The sequence below is a fragment of the Ursus maritimus genome, unplaced genomic scaffold, assembly GCF_017311325.1.
Source record: "Ursus maritimus isolate PB19 unplaced genomic scaffold, ASM1731132v1 scaffold_12, whole genome shotgun sequence".
In the NCBI taxonomy this organism is placed as follows: Eukaryota; Metazoa; Chordata; class Mammalia; order Carnivora; family Ursidae; genus Ursus; species Ursus maritimus.
Window position 1 is genome coordinate 70806563 of NW_024423564.1, and position 15376 is coordinate 70821938.

The following is a 15376-nucleotide window of genomic DNA, read 5'->3' on the forward strand; positions in this document are numbered from 1 at the left end:
ATAAGGAGTATTGATAGCAGATTCCGTCTGGGTTTTTAGCCTTTTTTTTTTTTTTTTTTTTTTTTTTTTTTTAGTATTTTATTTATTTATTTGAGAGTGAGCCAAAGAGAAAGCACAGGCAGGGGGAGAGGGAGGAGCAGACTCCGTGATGAGCAGGGAGCCCAATGTGGCGCTTGATCCCAGAACCCTGGGGTCATGACCTGAGCCGAAGGCAAACGTTTAACAGACCAAGCCACCCAGGAGCCCCGGGGTTTTTAACTTTTTTTTTTTTTTTTAAGAGAGCAAGCCCCCGCACAGGTGCACACAAGCGGAGGAGGGGCAGAGGGAGGGAGAGAGAATCCTAAGCAGGCTCAAAGCTCAGCAGCACAGAGCCCAACACGGGGCTCGATCCAGGACCCTGAGCCAAAATCAAGAATCAGACGCTTAACTGACTGAGCCACCCAGGTGCCCCTGTGTGGTTTTTTTTTTTTTTTAAGATTTTATTTATTTATGTGACAGACAGCCAGCGAGAGAGGGAACACAGCAGGGGAGTGGGAGAGGAAGAAGCAGGCTCCCAGCAGAGGAGCCTGATGTGGGACTCCATCTCGATCCCGGAATGCCGGGATCACGCCCTGAGCCGAAGGCAGACGCTTAACGACTGTGCTTACCCAGGCACCCCCCCCCCCCCATGTGGGTTTTTAAATAACAGCTACAAAGATGGCTTTGAATGTTCTTTTGTTAAAGGGACTAGTGTTCATCAGTCTTTCCAGCTACTCAGAGACAAATTCCAGTAGGTGAGATTTAAATGCAAAATACAGTATTTACTTGATGACAGAATATAGTTGAGACCATGGTTAATGTCCAGAAATGTTTATTTTTCCTTCCTACATTATGGAGCAAAAGATACCTAAGATGAGAATTACACATATAGTGTGAAAATATCTTTTGACCACGTGATCCCTAAGTTTGTACCCTGAATGGAGTCTAACTATGAGCATGGCTTGTATGAATTTAGAATACAGTTTTATTATTTATTTTTTATTTTTTAAAGATTTTATTTATTTATTTGACAGAGACAGCTAGCGAGAGACGGAACACAAGCAGGGGGAGTGGGAGAGGAAGAAGCAGGCTCCTAGCGGAGGAGCCTGATGTGGGGCTCGATCCCAGAACGCTGGGATCACGCCCTGAGCCGAAGGCAGATGCTTAACGACTGCACCACCCAGGCGCCCCTAGAATACAGTTTTATGAATTTAAGATAATATGTGGAGTTATTTAGAATCTAGAGAAGAACAATAAATGTATTAGGGTTCCAAATTCAGATCCTATTGGAGAAGTTCTGGACTTTAAACTTCAGAAAAAGGAACCCAGGTTGTGTTAATATTGTAAAATATGTGAAGCATCATTATGAATAGAACTCTGACCAGTTCTCATTTTCCAAGAGAGAATTTAAAGAAATTTTCTTCTCTGTAGCAAGGGAGATCTAGGTTAGTCAGTTAAAACTTTTAAATTTTTTTTTTTTTTAAGATTTTATTTATTTGACAGAGAGAGAGACAGCCAGTGAGAGAGGGAACACAAGCAGGGGGAGTAGGAGAGGAAGAAGCAGGCTCCCAGAGGAGCAGGGAGCCCGATGCGGGGCTTGATCCCAGGACCCAGGGATCACACCCTGAGCCAAAGGCAGACGCTCAGCGACTGAACTACCCAGGCGCCCCAAGTTAAACCTTTTTTAAAAAAAATCCCACATACCTTAGAGTTACATACCTTAGAACAGATTAAGTTGTGAACTTTTCTTCCCTTGAAGATCTTAAAGAATATTATTAGTCTCCAAAATAGGTAATACCAGGACTTTAAAAAATGACCAAATGAGGTTCTTTTTCATCTCTTACTTTATGGTAAATAACTCTGAAATCACAGTAGTTTTACAAATGACAGTTGTCTCACTAAATCGCATACATTTTTGCATTAGCTGTGTTGAGAATATTCTTGGAATTTTAGGGGGGGAAGAGAAGTTGTGAAAGTCAAGAGGTTTGAAGAGTCACCTACTATTTGTGTATTGGATTCCTTCTCCTAAATTATGATTCCTCCACCTGTATTTTCACTTCAAACCCTTGAGGATTTTTCAGCTTATTTTTATTTTTTTTATTTTTTTTTTTAAGATTTTATTTATTTATTCGACAGAGATAGAGACAGCCAGCGAGAGAGGGAACACAAGCAGGGGGAGTGGGAGAGGAAGAAGCAGGCTCATAGCAGAGGAGCCTGATGTGGGGCTCGATCCCAGAACGCCGGGATCATGCCCTGAGCCGAAGGCAGGTGCCTAACCGCTGTGCCACCCAGGCGCCCCTTCAGCTTATTTTTAAAAAAGGTCATTGCTTATAGGAAGTCTAAAGGCTCAGTTAGTCATACCTTTGTGGAGATTAGTTTGATACTGTCCATTTTTCTCCTAAATGGAGCAGAGATCAACTGTTTTGGAAAGGTGGGAGTTTTTACTGGAAGAGAAGAGCAAGTAATTTTGGAGTTTATAATACATTGGGGGCCAATATTAGAGGCTTAGGGCATGTGAGATGGGGAGAACTAGGGTATAGAGAGTAGTTAGAAGTATGCCAGATAGAAACCATATTGAAATTTTGTCAGGATTAAGCTGGTCTTGCACCAGGAAAATGGAAAAGCTTATTTCTTTTATTTCGCTGTTACTCCTTTGTCTCTCTGCTTGCAAGATACCCAACTGGGCTTTTATACTCAAGAACTGTTGACTTAGAATTCCTTTATGGAATAAATAGGATTTTGTGGGCTGCTTCGGGAATCATCATCATATCATTTTATTTCTACTGGGGAAAAGTATGTTCTCAATTCTCATATATAGTCTACAAACAAAATTTTAAAACCTAATCCATCTGGGTCACTTTAGAGTAAATATGAGAGGCTCATTTCCATTGAGGCTGCTCAACGATTGTTGTGTCATTTAGGACATGTAAGTCTAAAACCACTGAGTAAGAGTGACAGCCATTTAAAATTTAGAAAATTCTGTGGTGCCTGGCTGGCTCATTTGGTGGAGTGTGCAACTCTTGATCTTGGTTGAGTTTCAGCCCCACATTGGGTGTAGAGATTACATAAAATCTTTTTAAAAAATGAAATAAAATTTAGAAAGTTCTGAACAGTATGAATTTGATAATAAAATTATTGACTGTGTGTTAGAAACTATTCTTAGTGCTTTGTATGCATTAACTCATTTAATCCTCACAGCAATCCTTTGGGTTGGGTACTGTTTTTATCTTCATCTTACAAATGAGGGAACTAAGACATAAAGAGGTTAATTTACTTCTGTAAGGTCATATAGTTTAAAGTGGAAGAGTTTGGATTCTAATCCAGGTAGACTTGCTCAAGAGCCTGTGTTCTTAATTACTAAGTTGTATCTTTTCCAATGTAGGATGCTGTTAATTTTGCTGAAATTGAGCTTAGAGTAGAAACTTTGATTTTGCTGGTATATGAAAACTAAAGTAATACCAGTTACTTTTGCTTGGAAATAGCTTAAATTATTACTTCATTTATAAGTTAAAATTTTATTTTATGTCATATGGTTATAAAATATAAAGCCAGTCTGTAGTAGATAATTTTATTTCTTTTTAGGTTTCCACCACAGTTTCCCCCTATGGGTACACCAGTATTCACATGTATTCTTTCCTATCTGTTGAACTTACTTGCTCTTTTCCCAAGGGAGACAACCCAGAGTTTCTTCCAGTCATTATAATTAGCTGAAAATCTAAGCTCTTTAGGTGCAGTCTCTTTCATCAGATCTTGGTGTGGCTTCTTGCTGTTCAAAGATCTATAAACTATAAAAGATGGTGGAGAAGGAATTCTACCTAATATATACTGGTGGAGAAGGAATTAGGATAACAGCAATAAAAGGTATTATTCAGAAAGGGGGATAATGGGAAACACTCAGTAGTCATTAGTGCATTATAAAATCTTGGTAGGAGTGAGAGTGACTTCTTGACAGTGTAATAAGTTCCTTGATTTTGCTCTTTGGTAGGGCCTCCATTGTCTCCTGTGCCTTCTGAAAGGTCCTACCTTGTCCATTATCTTCCATGGCCACATCTGAGATGAATATTAGTGAAGATGCCCTTTCTGGGAAATGTACAGCTTTTATAGCCTCTGGTTGATGAGCTTGGGTATTAATTTTGGAAACTTAAGAGGCTTTTGCAGTCTAGTCTCTTTCTCTCCCCCCACCTCCCATACAATTATCTTAAAATACTTAGTTTCTAGACTTTTTGCTGCTTTGATCCACAGTGCCTTCCCAGACAGAATTTTTCAGTGTGAAGACTGTGCCCTTTGTGCTCTGTTTACCCCAGGAATTTCCAGTCTTGTTTTGGTGCCTTGTAACCCCTTCAACAGTCAGGTGAAACCTGTGGATCCGTCTGAGAATAGTGTCTCAAAATTCACAAAATAAAGTACTTAGGATTACAAAGGAAACCAATTATATTGAAATATGGTTAGCAAAATATTAACTTTGAAACCTAGTAATGTGTGCTTTTAACATTAAATACAAGATCTCATGGCAAGTCTACACTAGCATAATTTTTAAGTAGTTAAGTTTAAAAGTTGAGATTCTGCAACATTAGCACGTGAGAAGAATACATGTGGGATTTTTATTGGTGGCAAAGTCACAAGTACTGTTAAAGATACTACGATTTGTTGTCTAATTTCATAATTAAAGGAAATGCTAAATTTCAGTTACAAGTTAGTGGAAATAAAGAGTATTTTTCCCCATCCAAGTTCATTGACCTCTTCTGGCTTCTGAGGGAAAGATGGTTCTGATGCGGCCATTTGAAACAATGGTGGAAATCTTGGGTGCGAAGACAATACCCTTACGACATTGCTTTTGTGTGGCAAGGTACCAGTCTTCTCTACTGCCAGGGCTGCAGTTTTGCAGCTACCATTCAGTTATTTTAGTTTGCTACTTGAGAAGCAGTTGGTGTTTTTTCAGGCTTTAAATTATAGGACTGTTAGCTTAAATTGCAGGCCATAGTCAGGGAGTTACTGCTCTTAGCAAATCTGCATTTTTCTCCTCTGCTTGCAACTCTAATTGAAGTTTATTTCTCTCTCGAACTTTAAGTGACAAGAAGGAGCCAACGCATGCCAACATTCTTAATTTTTTCTGTATTTCTCTCCTTGCCATAGCCTTAGTTGGCATATGGTTTATTCTCTTAACTTCCGTAGATGGCCAGATTTGACCAAATCCTTTGTCACTCTTTAAGGAAGTCATCAGTTTTCTAACCTGCAATATCAGAGTTAATGTTTGCCTCATCAACTCCTCTTGGAGGTTCTCTTACTTATATCACCTCTCTTACTTGTATCACCCCACTTCCCTATCCAGATTTCATGTTTGTTAAGAATTGCGTTGATCCACTGGTGATATCTGTTTATGGTAGTTAAACACATAAGAAGTCTGGAAGGTAGGCAGTTCAGGGCTTGGATGGCAGCTTCACAATTGTTTCACAAAAAACTCAGGAACCCAGATTCCTTCTCTTCTATATCCTCGGTGTATGGCTTCCATTTTCAAAGATCACCTTATTATCCAAGATGACGCTGGAGCAGTAGCTATTGTGTGTCTTCAGAGAGCAGGAATGGCAAGAGGCACAATGCCATTCAGAATGAAATTGAGATTGTATTCCTCAGGAAGAAGGTAAAAACAGATGGTAGGTGGCAGTTAGTGGTTTCTGCCGTAGACCTTGCTTCTGGTTGCCTTGGGTGCTAAGATTCTGTAACGGGAATTATATATTTAAAAAAGTATATATATAGGGGCACCTGGGTGGCTCAGTTGGTTAAGTGTCGGACTCTTTGTTTTGGCTCAGGTCATGTGAGATGGAGCCCTGTGTTGGTCTCTGGTCTCGCACTGGGTGTGGAGCCTGCCTAACATCCTTCTCTTCCTCTGCTCCTCTCCTCTCCCTCTCCAAAAAAAAGTGTGTGTGTGTGTGTGTGTGTGTGTGTGTGTGTGTGTATTCCTTGAGATGCATGTGATCAGAATTACTGCTGTAGTAATTATAAGGATTTCTTTTTGAGTTTTCAGTTGCTCAGTTTTTCTTAAGAGTCTTATGATGAATCTTTCTTGTGATTTTTCTTAAGTCTTTTAAGATGAAATGCCAAGTACCAGGAATAGAGTTGGAGGATTCAGGAATATCTAGTTCACGACATCATTATCCTCATTATTCTTACTTTCTTTGATGTCTTCTTACCTTTATTTAGGAAGCCAACAATATCTCTACCCATTTCCACCGGTTTTGATAACTTGAAAATTTTCTGAGTGATCCTCGGTTACTCGTTGGGAATTAGGGAGGTTGCAGAGGGAGGCCAAGCAATGTGTTAAAGTACCTGGAAAGTTTATTTAGGATCCTATCAGTGGCACTGTTTCATAAAGTGGGATTAGAGCTCCCACCGCCTCCCCATCTCACGACTTAATGTTGAGTTTTTATATCTTGATGCTGTTTACATTTTCATGTTATGCAGAGAAGATTCCTCACGAAACTTTTTTTTAGCAGTAGATATCATCATAGATTTAAGACATGTTTTCCATGCCCTGCTTTCTCTCATAAGTAACATTATCTTTTTATCTTTGCTTCTATCTTCCCATTTTTCTCTGCTGTTCCGAAACGGTCTCTGTTCCTGTGTGTGCTACTTGTCAGTCTGAGTCATACTTTTTTCTAATTCATAAAGGACTTCAATCCTGTGATTATCCTTACCTCATGCTTTTGAGTCTTTTTCTCTTTGGCCTCTTCCTTTTAGCTTGTCAGTGTGTATGGTTTCATTTGTTTGGGAAGGATCACACCCACACCTTCATGGTTAGTAACTGTTTCAATCATTTAACCATTATTTATTGACCCTTCGCTTATCATGTTTGTAGGTATTGGAGAGAGAGAAAAGAATAAGAAAATTCCTTCTTCCAAAGAGCTCATGGTCTCTGGGGAGACCGATAAAGATAGTTATAATCCTGTATAAGTCCGAGGTTAGAGGTGTTTATATGCTACTCTGGGAATAGGATATAGTTCAGTTTAGGAGATGGAAGATAAGAGTGGATTGACAAGGTTTTCTGGAGGGGGAGGTTGTTTGATCTGAGTCTTGAAAAAAAAGTAGAAGCTAGCTAGGCAGTATTAGAAGGAAAAGACATTCCAGAAAGGAATGTTTTTAATCCAAATAACTGTGTTATTTTTCAGGTAACATGTACCTGGCATGGTGTTAGGTAGCATCTGAAGTATTAATTGTATGGTCACTGTTCTCAATGGGGAGGTGGGGGAAGAGGGAGTGAGGGTAGTAAGCTTAGGCGTATGATGCAATTATACATATGAAACAGCATGGTAAATGCCAAATTGAGGTTATAATTGTTCCAGGAATTTAGAGAAGGATTAATAAAAGATTAATAAAAACTAAAGTAGTTGAAAATGGGTTTCAATTTAGTATTATAGGAGAAAGGGAACCATTGAAAGTTTTGGGGCACAATGACAAGAAAACAGTGCCGACAGATTTCTCTTGGGGTGTATGCATGGACTCTGGAGGTGATTAGCAGAGAGGAGTGGTAAGAAATCAGAGGCTAGGAGGCCAGTTAGGAAGCTTTTGGAATGAGGTGAGGTAACGAGGGCCTGACATTTCTTAACCAGATTTCCATAACCAGATTCTTCAGAGCCTCCCATGCTGTTTTTAAATTTACCACCATCTGTTCTCTTACACAAGTGGACTTCTGTCATCACCATTCCATTAAGAGGTTTCTTTCTAAAGTTACTGATGATCTAGTCATATCTAATGGTTGTTTTTTGTGTTCTTCGTGCTTAATGGAGAACTGCTCTGGCAACCAGGTGACACACCAACAATGGAAGCACTTTACCTTATTACCAAGAATATATAAAATTTAGTAAATAGCAAACAGAAGCCCCACTTTTCAGAGTTTAAATTTAAGACATATTTTATAGTTAGTTCAGATTTGATCTAGCAGAACCGATGAAGAAAAGCACAGCAGTGGAGTGATTCTTACTCATGGTGTCTTTGATGACTAGGGACCATTTTCTTTCTAGCCTGTTGAGGTCTTTACTTTCTTCAATTCTTAGCTGAAGTTCTTCCTTCTCTGCCTCTGAAGGCTGCAGTCCATGTTGTCCTCTCTCTTTTTTGTACTGTTAGCAGCACCCAGAGCTCAGCCTTCTTTTCTTCAGTTCTTCCTTATGTTTGACCTTCCTAATTGGACTACAGGACAGGAATTTTATCATACTTTGTGTGTGTGCACATGTGTACAAAGTTTTACTCTTAACAGCCCTGTACATGTGTAATTATAAATTCTTAACTGATATAACATATATTAAGTACTTATTATATATTTACATTATATTACTGAGGCTCTCATAAAGTTTCAATTAGTGGCATTGGTGGAAGGAAGCAGAAGTTAAAGATGGTTCTCAATAGGGGGGCATCTGCAATATCAATTATATTCCAGGTTGGAACGTGCATTTATATTAACTTAGAAAATGTATGTTACTGGCTCCTTTGGGAGTTAGTGGAGCCTTAATTGAAGCAAATAGGATGACAACATGGTGGGGCGCCTGGGTGGCACAGTGGTTAAAGCGTCTGCCTTCAGCTCAGGGCGTGATCCCGGCATTCCGGGTTCGAGCCCCACGTCAGGCTCCTCCTCTATGAGCCTGCTTCTTCCTCTCCCACTCCCCCTGCTTGTGTTCCCTCTCTCACTGGCTGTCTCTATCTCTGTCAAATAAATAAATAAATAATCTTAAAAAAAAAAAAAAAAGGATGACAACATGGTATAATAATTGCCAATGTTTATAGAATGAAATATGAATAGTGATAGCAACAACTACTGTTAGCATAACCACCACCACCAGTAGCTAACATTTTTTGAATGTTTACTATTTGCCAGTCACTGTTCTCAGTACTTTTCATCAGTGAGTGGGTACTACTATGCTCATTTTACAGATGAGGTATGGTAGAAAAACTACTGGATTGAACATTGGGAGACCTGGGCTCTGATTTTACTTCTGTTAACTACTTTGTGAATTTGGTGAAGTCTTTAACTTCAGTAGACCTTAGTTTTTCATCTTTAGATTGAAGCGATTGGTCTCTGATCTCTAGGGTACTTTGCCCACTCATGTGACAACCTGTGATGTCTAAATTACATTATTTTCTTCAATTTTTAAGAAATATGTTATTTGAGAGAGAGGGAGAAAACATGAGTGGCGGAGGGGGGGGCAGATGGGGTGGGGAGAAGCAGGTTCCCTGCTGAGCAAGGAGCTGACGCAGGCCTGGATCCCAGGACCTTGGGATCATGACCTGAGTCGAAGGCAGCCTCTTAACTGACTGAGCCACCCAGGCGCCCCTACATTGTTTTCTTTATTCCTAAGTTCCTGTAACTTATTTCATGCTAGCAACAAGCATTTCATATAATGCTAGATGGTTAAGGTTTTTTTGTTTTTGTTTTTTTGTTTTGTTTGATCTCTGAAGGTACTGTATATATATAGAGAATTTTAAGTTCAGATTTCAGAGGAATATATGCAGTAGGTCTGGAGAGAGTTTGAGAAAGTGAAAAAGGTAAAACTGTGGATCAAAATGTCTAAGAGCAAGATGATAGGACTCTGCGGCAGTGCTGATAGAATCCTTATGGCTGTCTCTTGATTTGTAATTGCTGTTGCTTAATCTGGTTTACTTTATAGAACATGGGTACCGTTGCCAGATAATCCTAGAGTAATATTATTAACTAATACTTAACGGATGTTTCTTCTGTGTATATGCTACCACATTTAATTCTCAGAGTAATATTTTAATTTTTAAAATAATTTATCTGAGAGAGAGTGTGTGCTAGAGTGAGCGTGCTCCAGTGGCGGGCGGCGGAGCGAGGGGACAGGGAGAGGGAGAAGCAGACTCCCCGCTGAGCAGAGAGCCTGATGCAGGGCTCGATCCCCTGACCCTGACTGAGATCATGACCTGAGGTGAAGTCAGATGCTTAGCTGACTGAGCCACCCAGGTGCCCCCTCAAAGTAATATTTTAACTGTAGGAACTATTCTTGTTTCATTTTGCAGATGAGAAAGCTAGAATTTATTTATTTTAAAATATTTTATTTGTTTATTTGTCAGAGAGAGAGAGAGCGCGCGCACACAAGCAGGGGGAGCAGCAGGCAGAGGGAGAAACAGGCTCCCTGCTGAGCAAGGAGCCTGATGTGGGACTCGATCCCAGGACCCTGGGATCATGACCTGTGCTGAAGGCAGACGCTTAACCAACTGAGCCACCCAAGCATCCCTAGAAAATGCTGGAGCTTAGATATATTAATTAACATTTTCATTTCCTGCAGCTAGTAACTAGTAGAATTAGTATTTGAACTCTGATCTGCCTGACTTGAGACCCTATGTTCTTTATCAGTTCTGTATTGCCTCCCAGAAGTTCATATCCTAAGCACGAATTCCAGGCTGCTCTTTGCCTGCAGCCATTTGAGATGAGGGCCTATATTGGATTTTATTTGCCACAAATTTTTTTTTACTGAGGTACCTTTAGGTTTCTTGTTTTCTTTTTTCTCATTATTTTGATATCACTTAGAAGTCTTTTATTCTTCTCTGCTCTATTGTCAGGGTCATTATTCCTGTTTCTTTGATCCCGTGGTAGAAAGGTTTATAGCTGAAAGTTAGCAATTCCAGTGTGAAGTGTCAAGCTTTGCTTCTATATTTTTATCTTCAATTCTTTGACCAGCTTTTCCCTTCTCCAGAATATGTGTTAACCTGGCAGATTTTGTTTTTCTTTTTTCTTTCTTTGGGTTGTAATGGTCTGAGTTTTTCAGGCTTGGAGAGAAATACATTACAGAATCCAGGTCACTAGATGTTTGTATTAGCCTACCCTGAGTTTTTAATGCTTCTTGCTATCCATTTATATGATTTAATCTCGTCTATCCTACACTCCCAGATCTTTAGTTTTCTTAAGCTTGTTCCTTGACTTTTGTGGGTTTTTTATTTTTTAAATTTTTTTAACTGCCTGGGCGCTGCCTATCCTCCTCTTCTCTTGTTCATCAGTGTCCTTGAGTTTGCATTCCTCTTTTCGGTCAGCTCCCCCAGCTAGCTTGTCTACTTACTATTCTTGTCTACCCTGCTTGCTTTTCCTACCTCCCACCTGCTCAGCTCTACCTTCTTTCCTCCTTGCAAATTCCTGTGCCTGTTTCTCAATCACTTCTCTGACCTCTTTACTTTGGGTATTCTTTTGTTTCTATGACTCCTATAAAATTTGTGTAAAAGAAATGCCAGTCTTAAGGTTTTAAAGGGCCTGTGGTGTTGGTGAGTAAAGAGTTGGACTGCAGACTTATTTTTCATACTATGATCCTGTTGCCCTATTTAAAGTGACAGTCTTTTTTAGAAACATTGGCATTGGGATCACTTTGTGTGTACGTATTGTTCTATATCTTAAACATTTTAAAACCAAATTTGTTGTTTTTGGGAGAGGAAAAATTAAGAAAAACGATTGGAAATGTTGAGCCCTTAAATACTTGGTTTGGTCATTAATATACTCAATCTTTTTCCTCCAGATTTAACTCAGGCTTTCCCTCACTTTGGAACTCCTAGATTTGTGAATATTGGATATTTTGAGAAGCAGGGGTTCTTTCCTTGATATTGACTAAGGAGTCTATTTACCTTCAGGATGACATCTGAACTGGAGAGCAGCCTAACATCTATGGACTGGTTACCACAGCTCACCATGAGAGCAGCCATCCAAAAATCTGATGCTACACAGAATGCACACGGAACAGGAATTTCCAAGAAGAATGCACTCCTTGACCCAAATACAACACTGGACCAGGAAGAAGTCCAGCAGCACAAAGATGGGAAACCTCCATACAGTTATGCCAGCCTTATTACATTTGCAATTAATAGCTCGCCCAAAAAGAAAATGACTCTAAGTGAGATTTACCAGTGGATTTGTGATAACTTCCCATATTATAGAGAGGCTGGCAGTGGTTGGAAGGTAAGGATTTATTTAAATTCATTTAAATTTTTATTTTTATGCTATAAACAATAATATTAGCTTCTATTGAAGATAAAGTTTTGTGGGGGCTTCTATAATTAAAAAGTGAAATTCTGATTATTAGTCATTTTTAAGATGTCAGAAAAGGAAATTAAATGTTTTTTTATTAAGTGATTAACTTTATTTTTGGTAGAATACCAATTTGTTAAAGCTTTATTATGTTACGTGACTGATAAAGCATAAGATAAGAACCGAGATAATATAGCATTCACTGGAAAATAATACCTACAGTTCAGGTAAGTTAATAGTCTTTGGTTAAAAAAAAAGTACTGCAGCTAGTATTGTTTTCATCATCTCAGATTTATTTTTAATGTTTATTTTGAAAGAATTTTAGATTTATAGAAGAGTTATATAGTGCAAAGTGTTCCCATATGTCCTTCATTCATTCCTCTATGTTAACATCTTATATAAGCATAGTACAGTGATAAAAACTGAGAAATTAATGTTAGTACAGTACTTTTGAGTAAGTAGTACTGTTAACTACTAAGTAAATTACAGACTTCATTCAGATTAGTTTGTTTTCTAGTGTCAGGATCCAGTCCAGGATCCCACATTACATCCATACATCCATACATCATGTGTTCTTAGTCTCCTCTCATTTATAGTAGTTCCTCAGTCTTTTCTTGTCTTTTATGACCTTGACACTTTTTGAAGAGTACTTGTCAGGTTTTTGTGGAGTATTTTGTAGAATGGTATTGTATAGTATGTTTTATAGTTTGGGTCTGTCTGCTATTTTCTCATGGTTAGACTGAGGTAATGCATTTTGGGGAAGGACAGTGCAGAGGTAATGTGCCTGTCTCTGCATGTCATATCAAGAGGTACTTGATGTTAGTATGTCTTAAAACTGGTAGTGTTAACCTGGTTCTTTGGTTAAGGTGATGTCTTCCAGGTTTCTCTATAATAAACTTACTGTTTATCGCTTTGTAAATTATAAAATGTTTTGGGGAGCTACTTTGAGGGTATGCAATTACCCTGTTCTTAAACTTGTGCGCATTAATTTTAGCATTTGTATAGCAGTTTTACTGTTTTCTAGTGGTGATTTTTTTTCTTTTCCTTCATTACTTCTCTGTTAATTGGGTTTCTTTTATATGGAAGACTAATTCTTCTCCTTTTATTCACTTATTCAGTCATTTATTTGTGTTGTATGCACTCATGGACATATATTCTTTGTGCTGTCATTATTTGTTAATCAGACTGTTGCAGCTTTGGCTATCAGGAGCTCTTACAAGTTGGCTCCTGTACCCTTTTGCCCTGTTACTTTGTTTGTTCAGCACTTTTTAACTTTCTGGCACAACAAGGTGTTCCAGGCTCATCTTGTAGCATTCCTTTCCAGCCCTAGAATCAACCAGATCTTTAAGAAGCCCTAGTTCCTCATCTAAGCTGTTTGATGAACCATCAGATTGCTTTCCTACCTAATTTATGTTTCTACAACACATAATTCAACTTAACTTTCTTTTGTGTCTGCACATGTTATGTTTATATTCCCATGTGGGAATTACCCAGTTGTATGCTATGTAGGGTGTGTGTATGTGCACATGGAAGAAGGGTTTTAGAAAGCTTTAGATGGTAGTACTCTTGTTTCTCCTTAAGCCTTCCGGTCTCAACGCCTTTGTCTTTTTTGTCTAGGTTTATTAAAGATATTTACTGACTTATTATGTACCGATGATGCGCTACACACCATGTCAGATAGTCAGGTGTCTCAAGGGAAGGAATTTTTTTTCTAAAAGATTTTATTTATTTATTTGTCAGAGAGTGAGAGATTGAAAGAGAGCACAAGCAGTGGGAGAGGCAGGCAGAGAGATAAGCTGTATAAATATTAATTGAATTTAATTTGCCAAGATGAACTGTCCCTTAACTGGCCGACTCAGTATGAGAAGCAGTTATTAACAGTATAATTTGAATAAGAATCTAACAGTATTTCGTTGGAGGAAGTACATAATAAAATTTGATCCATGAATCAAAAAAAGCATCATTCTTTTTTTTTTTTTTTAAGATTTTATTTATTTATTTGACAAAGATAGAGACAGCCAGCGAAAGAGGGAACACAAGCAGGGGGAGTGGGAGAGGAAGAAGCAGGCTCATAGCGGAGAAGCCTGATGTGGGGCTCGATCCCGGAACGCTGGGATCACGCCCTGAGCCGAAGGCAGACGCTTAACCGCTGTGCCACCCAGGCCCCCCCCCGAAAAAAAGCATCATTCTAACCAAGTAGTAGTGATCCATCTAAGCTGTGTGTTCTGGCTTTACCACTAGGCACTACTATTCAGTAGAGTCCTTTTGTCAAGATTTAGGATGAGGGAAGGCTAATAGATTTTGATAAACCTATTTAGCATTGGAAAAACATGTGGTGGCTAGGGACTAGAAATCCCCCAAATTTGAATAAGTCGCTTAGAAAGCCCATCAGGGATTCATGGGTCAGTATCATCGATTATAAACTTACATATTTGCAAGGACCAGCCAGGTGACATAAATGAGTAAAGCAAAAAAGATGACTAACTGAAGAGTGCATGTCTAATATAGAGCAGCTGTGCTCTAGGCGCTTGTAGCGTTTTAGGGCATATGGCAGATCTTACAATCTCCCCCCTGGCCCCCAGAAAATTCAGAAATCTGGATTTTGTGTGCCATTTCCCAATTTTTATGTGTTAATTCCAGTTTTCTTAAATACAGTGCAGGACAACCATAAGTCTGTTGGCTGAGTTCATTCTATGGACCACAAATTTCCAATCTCTGGTTTAGATCATATCCTCTTGTTTTCAACTAAGTTAGTCTTTCATTTATTAATTCAAAAAGGATTTACTTACTGTGTACTCTTGTAAGCAGTATGTTTGGCTTTGGCAGTACTAAGAAACTTAGCACATGGCCCCTAAGGAAGCTTAAATCTTTATTGGATAAGGGGGATATGCATAAACAAGTAATTATAATGTTATGTAAACAACTCTGTAATGGAGAAGTACAGAGTGAGTGCTGTGCTATGATGGACTGTCTAATTGGGCACACCTAGTATGTGTAAGCCATAATGTCCAGTATATATATGACTTTGTAAAGAGTGTTAAATGAAGGGTGAAGTTATTAAGTGCTGTGAGAATTTAGAAGAGCTTATAGGAAGTGTGATGAGATTCTAAAGTGAGTGGCAAGAAGACTGAATGCTAGGAGAGTACAGGAAGGGGCGAATCAATAGAAAACTATGGAGGAAGTGTAATTGAGCTCTATTTTGAAGACAAGATTTAGGGCGGTTTTTTTTTTTGTTTGTTTGTTTTAATAACAAACACTCTTAGGAAATAGTTGCTTATAGGGGTTCTTGGTAGAGAGCAGTTAAGATTTGGGATAGAGACAGAATGCAGAGATTCCATGAATATATGA

General features: G+C 38.8%; 1 protein-coding gene across 2 annotated transcripts in view; it reads left to right on the top strand.

Annotated features, from left to right (window-relative positions):
- The window catches only part of FOXJ3 (forkhead box J3), a 141137-nt gene that overhangs the window by 34034 nt on the left and 91727 nt on the right, over nt 1-15376 (top strand). For both annotated transcript variants that reach the window (XM_040627437.1, XM_040627438.1), the window contains exon 3: nt 11635-11959. In XM_040627437.1, coding sequence (XP_040483371.1) covers nt 11635-11959 — 325 coding nt within the window. The remainder of the gene's footprint in view (nt 1-11634; nt 11960-15376) is intronic.